The following is a 14,957-nucleotide window of genomic DNA, read 5'->3' on the forward strand; positions in this document are numbered from 1 at the left end:
ATTCAGGGTTGATTTCTTTTAGGATTGACTCATTTTATCTCCTTGCTGTCCAAGGGACTCTCAAGAGTCTTCTCCAGCACTACAGTTAAAAAACATCAGTTCTTCAGTGCTCAGCCTTCTTTATATATATAGCATAATATCTTCATTAACAATATAGTTAATACATTTATTTTAAATATTAATTCATTACTATATCTTTACTCTGTGGTCCTATAATAAGGCAACAATGAAAACAGCTGAGATGATTTAAACTTCTCACCTTTTAGGTGAGTCACTCATTATCTAAGTGCTGGTGGTTCAAAAACTAAATTTTCTTCCCTTATGGAGTTGACATTCAAGTGGTTGGGAGAGATGTTTACTCTGTGTCAGACACTGTTCTAAGCATTTTACATGTTTTAATCCATTTAATTCTCACAACAACCCTATGAGGTATATTTATAAATTGTACCAATTTTACAAATGAAAAACCAAGGCCCAAAGTTATTAAGTAACTTGGTCAAGGTTACACAACTGGCAAGTTGCAGACCAGAGATTTGATTTAGGTCAACCCACTCCGGAACTTAGAATCTTAATCGCTAGACCGTGAAACCCTCTCATGTACAAATCTCTTCAAGGACTTTTGCTCTAAGCATTCTAAATTACTTGGTATCCCTGAATATTCTGTTGTTATGTATTCTGTTGCCTTTGACTATTTTGTTCGCTCTTCCTGAAATGCCTCCTTAACTCATATCCTGTAGACCTTAGCCTAGAAATCATTCACTTTAGAAAAATCCTTGCTTAATCACCTCTCTCCCCAAAAGGCCAGTTCGGTATCCGTCCTCTTCTTTATCATCCTTAATTATAATGTCTTGTCTCCCATTCTAGAAAGTAATTTCTTTTATTGTAAACAAAATGTTTATCATATTTTTCTTTGCTGATACATCCCCACCCCAGGGCCTGGCACATTGTTCACACAATTAGTGCTTACTGAATGAATAAATGACTTTTGGAAACATATATGAATATTTTTATTTGTGCTTTAGGCTCTTATGTTTCTAAATTACTTGTGGTTTCATTATTTTTGATAATATATCAGGACAGTACAATTTTTAATAGAAATCAACGTTGGGGTATTACAAAATTCACTATGTGATACCTGACAACTTATTTTACAAACTTGTTAGATTCAGGGTATTTCAGAAGATATACTTTCTTAGCTCTTTTGTTAATATTGTGTTTTTCAGGAAATATGTTTTGACAGATTCATTGAGTTGTCCAAGACCATACAGCTAGCTAGTGACAGTGTTGGGCCTAGAAACGAACAGGTCTGCTATTTCCCAGTCTCATGCCTTTTTTCTTTTTATAGACACCTTACTGACCTTAATTTGGTTCCAGTGGAATTTGGAGATACTATCTCAGCACAGGTCAACTCATCTATTCTAAAAGGAAGTGATTTTCAAAAAATAAATAACTAATGTTAAAGTATTCCAGACAAAGCACTCCCCTCTCCAAATATTGTCCTTATTGCTATGTTTTAGAAATCTCCAATTATAGTTTTATAGTGAATTAACCACATCTTTTCACACTTTATAGCAACTATTTGTTCAGATTATTTGTAATATGAGAGTTCATTCAAAAAAGTTTTTGAAAGAAGGAAGAGTATATCTAACAGAGTATACTGAATAATGAGGACAGGACATAGTTAGAAGTGTTGTATAAGTTACAAATATAAAAATAAATTAGGGTATCAGTAAAAACTACCAAAGGGCTTTAGAGCACAAAGGAGCTTTAATAGTCAGAGAAGGAGTCACAGAGGAACTAAGACCTGAAGGTAGAAAATGAATATATATAATCCATGTGGAGGATACATATGAAAAGCTGGACTAGGGGTAGCCATGTGAATTGATATCTGAAAAGAGTGAAACATTCAACTTGTCTTATGTTAAGATATGTTGAGGAGAGAAGTGGAATGTATATAGTTGGAGAATAACTTGATTGACAGGCAAAGTAATTTAGACTTAATGCTCTAGGAATTAGAAATAAGTTTTTTGAACAAAAGCATAGAGTGTGACAATAAGCCACATTTAAGGAAGATATATTTGGCACATATCTGTTCAACTGTAAAGCTGGACTTAAAAAAAGGCTTCAAATTAAAATAATCTCTTGCCTATCCTACAGGATACATTAGTGAGAACAATTTCTAAATACTCATATCTACTGCTCTTTGAACACTTAGCTATGCCAGACACATGACAAAACTTTTAAATGCAAGAGTCTGTTTAATCTATAGGAAACAGCACAATCTTGTGAAGTAGGAAATACTGTTATCTCTATTTTAAAGATGAAGAAACAGGGTCCGGAGAGGTGAATTGATTTTCCCAAAGTCAGATAGCTCACAAATTGAGGAGCAAAAATGTGAACTCTGATCTGTTCGACCTGAATCTAGTTAGTACAGCTATTGCACGTAGCTGACATGCAGTAAATAACTGTTTAGTAAATGGATGAATGAACATATCTGGAAATCTATCCTTTTCTGCTGATGAATCTACGTATTTATTAGTTTAATGGTTTTTGTGATCTTGATAAGTGTAGGTCAGTGTTAAAAGTAAGGAAGAGGGTTGAACTACAAAAGAGAAGAATTTACACAGGAAAATGTCTTCACTGGAATTTCTGATTGGGTAGAGATGTGGATTTGGTTAGAAATGTGTGTATCTATTTATATATATACACACACATAAACTCATATATATGTATGTATGCGTGCACACACACACATACATACACATGAACGGAACAGTTTGGAGAACCTTTGACACTGCTACGTGCACATGCAGACCCACACGATTTCTTTTGTTTTCTTAACCCTCCTGAGAGGGTATAAATAATGTCAGAGCTTAAAAGGGACTTTAGCAATTTCCCAATCAGATACCCTCATGTAAATGTAGAGATTGGGGCACTAGAGGGGAAAGTAAATTGCAAAGGTCACACAAGGAGTTAGAGTAAGATTAAGAATTTGAGTTTCCTAACTCACAGTTTGTTTTACTCTGAACTGTCGCCATTCACCATCTCAATTTTATAGATGGGGTAACCAAAGTATCCTAAGAATGTCGATGGTCAAGCTCCTGCTACTTGTCCATTGAAGCAGGACTTGAAATCAGATCTATTTTAAATATGAGGCTTGCTTTCATTCAAGTGCTTCTGTCTGCATGCCCAGGAGGAAGACATTTTCCTATTGAATTAAATATGCACTGAGGATCATTTCCAGAAAGCTTTGTCCTTCACTTGAAGAGAAAATGGCCAAAACTTCATTATTTTCTGGAGCCTGGCAGTCCCAAGGAGGCCCCCTGAAGGCAGGAATTTGGTCTTCCTTATTGAATCCACAATACCAAGCACAAAAGATGGCACTGACAAATATTTGCTGGATATATAACATACTCAACCCAGAAAGGGAAAGGAATGGTTCCTCAATGGATGATGGATGGATAATCATTATTAGTGCTCAAAAAATGGGAACGAATGTGCAAAAGAGGTGGGAGAGACCCTGAAACAAAGGGGAAGTGCAGTCTCTCCAGCTGAAGCTGTGATCACTCAATCAGGGCTGAAAGGTTTGATAGGACCGCAATTGGCAGAGATATTAAATGAGGACTCCTTAAAATTGTTCCTCTCCGCCCCACCCCCACTCCCCTTTAAATCCTGTTTCAGTCATTACCCAGGGACCGGATACAGAAATTCCTATGGGGAGTTCTAATGGGTCGATTCAATTTCAGCTGGGATGACGCCACTTAGGCAAGCATTAAGAGCTATAGCTCCGGGAAAGCAAATGGGGAGGGGGGGGGCGGTGGAGGCTGGGGAGTGGGGAGGGGCGGAGAGAGAGGCTCTAACAAGGAGCATTAAATCTCTCCCCTCCCATCCTCCCGTATAACCCATTCACAAGACCTCGAGAAAATGTCTACATTCACAAAACAGCGGGCTCGCTGAGCAAGCTGCACACACACTGCGATCTCATCCCCCCTTCCTCCCGCCTCCAACCACCCCGCCGCTCATCTCTCTGCGGACGCTCTACCCACGCCCCCGAAGCTACACAAATCATCGGACCCTAGCGGTATCTCTTGCTCTGTCGAGAGACCCCGGGTCTCCCACCGCAGTTGCTGCGGCTTCGGTTCAGCTGTCAGATGGGAAGGGAGACCGAGGCGGAGGCATCAGGGGAGGAGGAGGAGGGAAGAGAGAGGAGGGAAGGGGGAGGGGCGGGGGAGGGGAAGAGAAGGGGAAGGAAAAGGCTGGAGGAGGGGAAAAAAAAGGAGGAGGAGGAGGAGAAGGAGGAGGAGAAAGAGGCGGGGGAGGACGGGGAGGAGAAATAGGAGGAGGAGAAAGAGGAGGAGGTGAACAACTTACCCTGCTGAGCTTTCTTTGGGGAATACGTGCATCAGGATTGAGATCTGCATGGAAAATCTACACAAAGTATCTGCCACTACAAGTCCGACTCTCCTCCTCAGCGCCACCTTCTCTCTCTCTCTCTCTCTTTTCCCCTTCCTCCCTTTCCCTTTTCTGTGCTGTGTCAGAAAGCCCGAGACAGAACTATCTCTGTTTCTGGCTCCACTGCCAGGGAAGGAGTTTTCATTCAGACTTTCCGAAAAGAGGTGGAGAAACCTAAAGACTCGGGAGAAGAAGAGGTCCTTTGAGCCAGATGGACCATGAGTTCGGCTTCTCTCAGCATGGCTCAGACCTTGCTTCAAGGTAAGCTGAGCGATGAGCTCCTCAAGACCTCAGAATCCTTTCTATGCAATGCACAGATTGCCATTCATTCCCGTCATCGTGCATGTGTGTGTCTCTCTGTGTGTGTGTGTGTGTGTGTGTGTGTGTGTGAGAGAGAGAGAGAGAGAGCGTGTCTGTGCACGCGCACAAGCTCAAGCGCATGGATGAAATAAAATGAAAACCGTTCAACTGAGATTTCAATGAAACAGCCCCTTGCAGAAAACTATCCATGTTAGACATGGCTAAATCGAAAGGGAACTTCGAAATCACTCTTCCTACAGCCCCGATGTCAATGGAATTTCTAGGCTGTTGACCTTAAGGTGAATTGTGGGGCTTGCCTAAGCCCTGGGTAGCGCAGCCTAACCACCCAAGCTGAGAACATAGGGGGAACCCGTGCTGAGGCCAGTCTGGCTGCCCAGCGGGCATCCTGTCAGTGCAGGGCTAGTCTCCGATTGGCTCACAAGTCTGGGCTGTGCATCGCTCAGATTTCATCACATCACCTTGCTCTGGGTAGAAATGGTGCAAGCTGACACGGCATAACCCCCTACTTACATTGAGTCAGAGCAAGGATTTAGAAACCTTTGGATCCAGGCCGGGGTGTGTGTGCACATGTCTCTGTGTGGCATATGGAAATTTTGTCCACAGTGAGAATCTGTCAGCATATCTGGTTAGCCAGTAGACGTTTGATAGGACCTAGGGCCGTGGTGCACACTCCTTTCCATTTGTCTAATGATCATTGCCACTAGCCTCAGTATGCTGCAAACCCATGTTTGATGAATGGAAAACAGACCTTGAACTCTTAAATGGAAAATCTATTTTGAAATGCAAACTATTGTTGCTTTTCTGGGTGCATTAAAGCGTCACTGTAATATAATTTGGCTATACCAGGTATTAAATCATGTTCCCAACAAGTCAGCTGCATACATACATACAGGTAAGGCACAGGCTAGCTTTTTATCCCCAGAGAAGTATTAATCCTGTTCCCTAAACGTCTAAATAAAAATTTCTAAGACTTTGGTGTACCATTCTATCCATTTTGGCCTTTTGTTTGTGTTCTGTTTTAGGTCTCTCTAGCTGAGAAACAATCTAGTTAGTGAGTGATCTGGGTGACTTGGAGTCAGAGTTGAGAAGTTGAGTTAGTGGGGAAGTAAAGAACCTGAGGGAAAGGGCACCAATTCTTCATGAAAGACTTCTGAGGCAGAGGAATACAACCAGCAAACCCAGCATAAAAATTTAGAGCATAAGGACAAGAAAGGACTTTTCAAACCTTCCTTTAATACCCCTCCTCATTTTGCAGATGAAGAAACAGGCCTGGAACAGAAGTCACTTGCCCACAGTCACCCAGAACTCAGTTTCCTGTCTCTTATAAAAGAATTTGGGGCTTAAAGAAAGATTCCTACTTCTTAAATGAAGAACTAGCATTTTCTTCAGGATTAGAAGTCTGTGAATTCACTTGATATTACAAGTTTTCCTTGTAATATCACTATACTAAAACACCCCTATCTTTAAAAAGGCAAGCTCTTACAACTGCAAGACCCTCTGGTTGGAAATAAACTGCTGTGTGTCTTAATGAAACTGAAGGTAATGAATAGGACTAGGGTAGCAAAGTGACAAGTTAAGAGTTAAATGTGGTGAGAACCTGGCAGCTCCAACAAGATGTATGTGGTAGGAGGGAGGCCCACTCAGTGGCTGAGAGGTTAGTAATGTAAACTATATACAACTTGGTATTTGTCAGGGGGGAGTGCTTTGATAGAGATGCAAATGCTTTTGCACAGAGAGGGATTTTGAGAGAGCAGACTTTGGAACAGTAGAACTAAGAAAACACAGAAAGCCATAGCAGAAATCCCCCCTATGTTTGCTTTCGGTTATTCTGAGAACGAGTGTATATAACAGCAGAGCACAGAAAAAAAAAAAGCAACACACCCCAGAGCCGTTACACAGTAAGGTACAAAACAGCATTGAACCCATAGGAACAGGAGAAAACAGGAGCCAGCCTTCTCTTCTCCCTTCTTCCTTGAAATCGAGCTTGAGTCATACCATATCAGAAAGGATTTATCACCCAAATCAAAAGCCTCTTAAAGGGGTTAGCATAGAAGAGCTTTAGCTAGGAAAGTTTGCAACTTTAGTCTCAACATGGCAGCTTTTCAGTTCCAGGGAGAAAAGACATTTTTCTTTCATTAACAAACAGCATTTCTTGAATGAATTTAGCTTTCGAGTACCCACGTTCGCATAAGAAAAGACATTTCTGTTTAGGTTGAACATAGCAAATTTCAGGGCTACAGAAACACTGTTGAGAAAGCTATGAGCACCTGGCCAGAGGGACCGAGATGGGAGTGGGTTTACAATGCATCATTCATTACTGCAGAGGCACTACGTGACAGAAATCACTAGATCCCATCCATGTGCAGCCAAGACTTGTAATCACCTTGGCTCCTAGTTCATAATATGTGATATGTATATTCTCTCTCTCACTTCATAGAATATGGAATTGACCTGCAACACAGTCCATTGCTTCACTGTTGCTGCTCACAATGAATGGCCCTTTAATGAGTGGGTTTCTGAATCCTAAACATGCAGGCAGTAGTAGTAGTTTTTCATCTAATCTGTGGGCTGCAGCAGTCCTCCTGTCTATTTGTTTCTCCACTCCACCCCGCCCCCACTTACCTTCCCCTCCAGTATCTATTTCAGTTCATCCTGTTAGCCAGATCGGATTCAGCACATCCGGAATGGCAAACAATTTATTGTCATGCAATACTGGTTTATCCTCCTCAATACCCTGATTTTACCCAGGTCCTACTGCCCACCATATTGCAGATCTTCCACTCTTCATTCTCAGAAAGATTTTATAGAGCAGGAAGAAACCTTCTGAGTTCATCTTGTCAATCCCCTTATCTGGAAGCAAGACAGTAGTAGTTCATCATCCCAGACTGATGCCCAAAGCTTCCTTTAATCACCCAACCAAGTATCTGAACTCTCCAGTCTTGTAGCAGTCTAATCAATATCCAAATACACTCTCTTAACCTAAACACCGTATACCCTTTTGCTGCCAAGATAGAATCCCCTCATGGTTCTGAATCATTTCTATTATGACCTAAATTCCTCCAAGCTTAGCTTCCAACCTTCTGGGCAAATCTCTGAGATATCTAGTAACATCCTTGGAATCCCATATGATTATCTCCTGTAATGTTAAGACCTTGAATGCTTTCCTTTGAGTTATTGATCCTTGGAATTTCCAGTATGTTCAAATCTAGTTTCCTTTGGGAAATCAGTGACTCTAAAATGCATCCAGTGTATGCATTATTCTTTATACAGTGTAAAGGGCTTGAAAGGCCCCACACATTATTTATCTCATCAATGGGGAATACATTTATTTCTTATACAGTTGTCAAAAGACTCTTCCCAATCCAAGACTCTTAGATCCACACACTCTGCAAGCTGGCTGAACACTGTGTCTTTGTTTATTTGGGTGTTCAAATGAAAACTACCTGTTCCTTTCTAATGCTGGGACTGTGAGTCTTAACAAAAGTACAGCAAAGGTAGGGGTGTAAGACTTCAGGGGGGCTGTGAGTCCAACCCATTTTGCTTTTGAATGCCCTGGTAAACAAGGGCATGTTGCCCAGTTTACCCTCAAGGGCTGAAGATGCAGAAGGTATGAAGAGAATTCTTTTGTCCAATTGTATAGTTATATAATTACAGACCGTAGTGGGGCAGAGTCCTTCAAAATCACCTAGGCCACCCCTATAATTATATAGATAGTGGAACTGAGGCCCCAAAGAAGTAAGTGATTTGACAAAGGTTGCATATTTGAGTCTTAGAATCTCCATAGTGTTTATCTTCATTTTCTTATGCTGTATTGAGTAACACTGAAACAAGTAGCTAAAAAGTGAAATTATAGTCAGACTGGTTTTTTGATGTGATGTGGCAGAAAAGTTATTTTTAACCAAACTAAATCTTCTTTTTAAAAAATGAGCAGATGCAAATTCAACTAAATAGGTTTGCTTTGGGATATAACCTCAAAAGGCAATGAATCCGATTGTATTATTAGCCACTGAGTCCTATATGAGCTACATCTTTTTTTTTCCTTGCTATTGAGCTTTGGGCACATTTCAGTGTCATGCTTGCTTGCTTATGGAAACCTAATCAAGCACTATCCTCTGTCACTTGTTCCTTTCTATTACTCATTCAAGCTTTCCATCCCATATAGTAGTGTGAGTAATCGATCTCTTTTGAGGAGGCCTGAAATCTGATGGATTTCAAATATATACTTTATTCATGCTAGTGTTTCCTAGGTCCTAATGTCTCCAAGATGAGTCTTAGATTTTTGTTTAGGTTTCCTTTTTAGGCTGGTCCGTCTTCCAGATGGTGCAAAACAATAATCTACGGTTGGAACAGTATTTTCCTCATGGTCATCATTATCAGTACCAGGCTCAATCGAATCAGGAGAGAATATATTTTCCAGATATTCAGCTTAGGTTAAATTTTGTATAAAAGCATTGCTGTTCTTTAAGAAAGCCAGTTTATTATATAAGGTAAAGATAGAGAAAAGCAGTCCAAGCAGATTCTGCCTAATAAATCCCATCAGTATAGACTTGACTTAGGGTCGTAATAAGAACAATTACAGGTGATATTTGAATTAATTCAGGTCTCTTCTTTTATGGTTCCCCATCACTAGGGTTACTCCTGCGTATACAAAAGTTTGATTCTGGAGTCATGCCGCCATTTAAAAGAATTACTTCCTCAATCAATTAAAGCAGCTTATGAAGTGAGGAGAACTGCAAGATGATTAGTCTTGGATTTTTTATATTCTTAGGAAGCCTTTTTTCCATTATTCTATAGATAGTCTAATTTCTGCCCTCTGTGTCTTTGCCATATCTCTGCTATTAATATTATTGGGTCTTGCTTGCTTGCTTGCCTATATTCATTGAATCACAGTGTCCTTTATCATTTGTTTATTTATGCTTATAAATTTCATTGAAAAGAAAGCTTTGATTATATATATATATATATATATATATATATATATATATATTGGGTTGGCCAAAAAATTCATTTGGGTTTTTCTGTAAAATCTCAAAATGTGACCTTTGCATTTGATAGTTTTATTAGAATTTTGATGCTCAAGGCCTAGATTTTTCAGTTAGGAAACATCTGAATGAGCTAACTGCTCCTATGACTCTAGTCATATGATGAAATACAAAAGGAATCCACAATCAGATCTTTGCTCCCAATGTGCTTTATAGTCTGGATGAGAAGACCAGACATGCCTGTAAAAAAAAATGGATGAGGTCAATTACAGAATCAGGGAGTAACATGAAGACTAAAGTGATTTAAGGTAGTGCTGGGGACAGGGGCTTGAGCTTTGTTGGTTTCCTGCAAGGTACTTATGCCTATGTGTTCTTATTTATTGTTTTTATTCTTTCTCTCCTAGGATTTTCTGATGTGCCCTAAGACCCATGTAACTATAAGGGCTCTTTATCACCATAAGTGCCAGCCTGACCCAAAACCACTCACAACTCAAGAATCGAGGCAAAATGGATGCTGCAGTGACAGATGATTTCCAACAAATTCTGCCCATTGAACAGCTGCGCTCTACTCACGCTAGCAATGATTATGTGGACCGTCCTCCAGTTCCCTGTAAACAGGCCCTCTCCAGTCCTTCCCTTATCGTGCAAACCCACAAATCTGATTGGTCCCTGGCTACCATGCCCACTGCTCTGCCCCGCAGTCTCAGCCAGTGCCATCAGTTGCAGCCCTTGCCTCAGCATTTGAGCCAGTCTAGCATTGCCAGCTCAATGTCCCATAGTACCACTGCCTCTGATCAAAGGCTCTTGGCCAGCATCACGCCCTCACCTTCAGGCCAGTCCATCATCCGAACCCAGCCTGGAACCGGAGCCCACCCAAAGGCTGACGGTGCTCTGAAAGGAGAAGCTGAGCACTCTGCCATGCACCCCAGTGAGCACCTCTTCATCTGTGAGGAGTGTGGGCGCTGCAAGTGTGTCCTCTGTACAGCAGCTCGCCCTCTCCCCGCTTGCTGGCTATGCAACCAGCGTTGCCTTTGCTCTGCTGAGAGCCTCTTAGATTATGGCACTTGTCTCTGCTGTGTTAAGGGCCTCTTCTACCACTGTTCCACTGACGATGAAGACAACTGCGCCGATGAGCCCTGCTCCTGTGGGCCTGGCTCTTGCTTCGTCCGCTGGGCAGCCATGAGCCTCATCTCCCTCTTCTTACCCTGCCTGTGCTGCTACCTGCCTACCCGTGGATGCCTCCATCTGTGCCAGCAGGGCTATGATAGTCTCAGGCGACCAGGCTGCCGTTGTAAGAGGCACACCAACACTGTGTGCAGAAAAATCTCTTCTGGTAGTGCGCCCTTCCCCAAGGCCCAGGAAAAGTCTGTATGACCTTCCTACCAAGGGGATCCAGAGCTTTCTCCTAGCCCCTGTCAGTAAAGCATAGGCCTCATCTTTGAAGAAGGGGATGAGGAGGAAAGTAGCCAAAATTAGGGCTCACCAGTTTTGTTCCTGCAGTGTCAGGGGAATGGCTAAGTACATCCTGGCACAGGATGCCTTGTTCTTTCTCACAGTATCTATCCCACTCCCCCTAAATCTTTTTATACCCTACCATCTCAGCCTTTATGGCTGTCATGGCCAATTCAGGTGATGTAGAAGCATGAGGATTTGGACACTGAGGGCTGACAGAGCCAGCAATGTGGAGGTTTAGGGGCTCCCCAACATGATACCTCTCGATGCAGGCTCTGAGCATCACTCTGCTTTCCACAGTGCCTTTGGAAGCTTTCCTGTTAGATGGTTTTCACAGGTCCATGTGGAACAGTGTTCAATATTCCAGGGAATCTGACCCCTTCTCCCTGTTTACTGCCCTTCTCTTGTTTGTCTTTTCTCTCTCTCATTTCCTCCCCTTCTTGTGTTAACTCTGTTTTGTACTCCTTTCCACTTCATTCTCGCCCTCTCTAATTCTAACTTTCCTCTCTTTTTTTTTCTCTCCCTACCTTCTCCTTCCTTCCTTCTCTCTCTGACTAATCCTTTCTCTGCAGGTATTTCTATTGTGTTCCATCAGTTTTATGTCTTCTCTTGCCTGTTTCTCTAACACGTCAAGAAGTGCTGTTTTTTTCCATCGGTGTTTCCTTTGACACCAAACTTTGCTATGTTATACTATTTACTAATTTTTATTAAGTGAAATTGATTACTGTAATGAACTGATCACTAGCAATAGTGTGTGTGCACTCATAACCACACTCACCAGTTTATGAGCATATGAGGCAAACTTAGCTTCTATTTCCAGGTTTAATGAGTTGAAGTTTTACTCCCTTTCCCAATAATCACCAGATTCCACTAGCATGCTGAGTAGGATAGTAAACCAGGATGCTCGTAACTTTGTATGTCTGACCCAAGTGCCAAAGGCAGACGTGCTTTATAGCTAAATGAACAAAGCAAAGGATATTACAGAGGTCTGTTCTTTCTTAGAAGCTAACTGCCCTGAGACTGCATGGCTCAGGCCTTAATAATGGACATAAAAAGTCATAAAACTTTAGAGCTGGGAGGAATCTTAACTGTTAATCTAGTTCAATGCCCTTATTTTACAGATGGGAAAACTGAGGCCTAGAATTAGGAAGAGATTTGCCCGAGGTCGCACACAGAGTTCATAGAGTTGGGCCTGGAATACAGGCCTTCTGACTCCTGGTTCAATATTCTCTACACTGCACCACATTAAGTCATGGAAAATTTCTCCTAGGACTCTATTAACAATGACAGAAAGCCATACCCATTCAGTCTTCAGGAATCATGCCAACCTGGTGTGGTGGTCTTTATGTGGGGCATAGTGGGTAGCTAACTTCATTTCAGTTGTCAAGGCTTCCCCCAGTGGACATCACCTTTGGCTCTGTCATCTTACAGAAGCTCAAGTGTGGAAAAGAAAAGCTTAAGGAAGCCCTAATTAAGCTGTATCTTCGCCATTGCACCTACCCTTTGCTGCACACACTGTGCTTGCTGTTGGCTTTGTCTGCAATGGCAGTTGCCTGAGAACCTAAATTTCAGCAACAGTGAAAAACTGAGATGAAAGATGTATAATGCAGAGAACTGACTTCTGTTAAAAAAAAAAAAATACTAAGAGCCTGTGCTATGATTCGCCTTCAATGGGAAAAGGCTGCAGTGGTGATGGCAGGCTCTTAAGGACTGCTGTTAAAAGACAAGAATTAGATAACAGTTTCCCTCTGTCAGTGAATCCAAAATTCACTAAGGAATTCAAAGATGAAGGGCACTTGCTTGAAACCAAGGTGCTCCAACTTAGTTTGAGACTTCCAGACTCTCTATATCATCATCTCTTTTAAAGTGTGCATGGATATGTATTACAGCGTGGAAAGGTGGGGAGAAATGTATAGTCCTACACAGGGGGAAGGAAAAGGGAACACTTTGATGTCCCCTTCTTGGCTATATACTGTAGAAATATGTGCCACTCAGTCTTCGTTGGTTCTGAATCTTCCTGAAGTGTACTGACATTTGAGCTGCAGAGACCCTCACCTTCACTTTCACCTCCTCTTATAGAATTGCTTTGCTCTATTTTTGTATATATAAATATGTTATTGATGATTATTAATAATGTTAATGATATTGCTGCAAATGGTGCCATATACAAGGTTTGGCTTCTTGGAACATTTATAAACCCAAACCACCTCTTCTGTTGCTTTCAAGTCCTTCCATTTTAAGTAACTTCTTTTTATCTTCCAAGTCTGCCTGATTGACCTTTGAACTTATCTACACCTAAAAGTTGGGCCCAGTTCTCTGGGTCACACTGGATGGTGATGAATAGCAACACACATTTCTCTTCGCTTCTGCCTGAAATTTGCTTAAAGCTGAGATATATAAGGATTCTATGACACTAGTGCTTTGTTCTTGGAGCTAAAGTTAGTCTATTGATGTTTGCTTATTAGTTTCAGGGTCCAACATAACACAAGTCCCTTCTCCTTGATAGCTAGCTCCTTGATATCTCAATCCTGCAGTCCTTACTCAGGCAAATTGTGCACTGCCAGAGGGGCCCTGGGCTTTGCCATACACCCAGAGGAGCTCTTCTCAGTGTATTTCTAAATGGCCTTACACTTGGTAGAAGGAACTGGAGGATTATTCAAATGTAGTTGCAATCTGCAGTCTGCTGAATTAGGGCTTTCATTTGCGTCCAAGTTGGCCTGATATGGACTGCATCTGGTTTACGTATAGATGGGTCCTGTTGGGGTATGCACACGGACATGTGAGTGAGTGTGCATATGTAGCCCTTCAGTGATATATATATACATATATTTACATATACATATGTAAATATATATTCACACAACTCTATATATTTTAATGTATCACATGTATATTTAAAATATATACGAAAGAACTCTAAATCCTACAGAGAGGCTCTGTTTTCATTATTTTTATACTTTGTGTCATGTACTGTATAAACAGGAATATTTAGAGGGTGTTTCCTGCTTAGCATTTTTTTGCAGTTAAATCATCTATTATCCCCTAAATCTATTGCTTTCCACATATTGGTCCCTTGATACATTTCATATGGCTTTAGCCAAGAGCCTTTTTTTTTTTTTTTTTGGTTCTAGCCCATCTTTCATCATCACAATAGCTAAAATAAATATAGTGAACACTTGCATAGTGCTTACTCTGTGCTAAGCACTATTTCAAGCACATTGCCTATTTAGCTCATTTAATCCTCAAGACAACTCTACAATGTATGTAGTATTATGATTGCTATTTTACAAATGAGAAACTGAAGTACAGAGGGGTTAAATGACTTGCCAAAGGTAACAAAGCTTGTAAATGCTGAAACTGAGATGTGAACCTAGGCTGTTTGACTCCAGAGTCAGGTATAGAAGTTTGGAGCATAGTATAAACCTTCGTGGTATAATAAACCTCAAATGGTGAATGGTTCTTTCCCTAACTTCAGTCCACCTGCACCCTAAGAGTTGAAACACACATGCTCCTATGTTAGGAGTGAAGCAATAGTTATAGACATCATATATTAGCTATCTTGCTTCCCAAAATGGAGCCATTACAGATCTCCACTTCCTGCTTTGAAAACATGTTTGGTTTGCAGCCAGTTACCATTTCTCAATCAGCTTATGATATGGAGCCAGTAGGGAAGTGTTTTTACTTTGCTCAAGAGGGTAAGAGTTTATTTGGCCTTCTCTTTAAAGACCCAGGAAATTAATTCAATTCCTT

General features: G+C 41.1%; 1 protein-coding gene across 1 annotated transcript; it reads left to right on the forward strand.

Moving 5' to 3' along the window:
- The first annotated feature begins 4,321 nt into the window (after positions 1 to 4,321).
- SPRY3 (sprouty RTK signaling antagonist 3) lies at positions 4,322 to 14,661 on the forward strand. The gene is made up of 2 exons (XM_027534289.1): positions 4,322 to 4,713; positions 10,160 to 14,661. The coding sequence occupies exon 2, from the start codon at positions 10,263 to 10,265 to the stop codon at positions 11,127 to 11,129; it is 867 nt and encodes a 288-aa protein (XP_027390090.1). The 5' UTR covers positions 4,322 to 4,713; positions 10,160 to 10,262; the 3' UTR covers positions 11,130 to 14,661.
- The last annotated feature ends 296 nt before the right edge of the window (positions 14,662 to 14,957 follow it).

The sequence above is a fragment of the Bos indicus x Bos taurus genome, chromosome X (assembly GCF_003369695.1).
Source record: "Bos indicus x Bos taurus breed Angus x Brahman F1 hybrid chromosome X, Bos_hybrid_MaternalHap_v2.0, whole genome shotgun sequence".
NCBI classification, from domain to species: Eukaryota; Metazoa; Chordata; class Mammalia; order Artiodactyla; family Bovidae; genus Bos; species Bos indicus x Bos taurus.

Bases quoted from the DNA above. Each gene is read 5' to 3' on its own strand.
- SPRY3 (XM_027534289.1), top strand. From the start codon at position 10,263: ATGGATGCTGCAGTGACAGATGATTTCCAACAAATTCTGCCCATTGAA.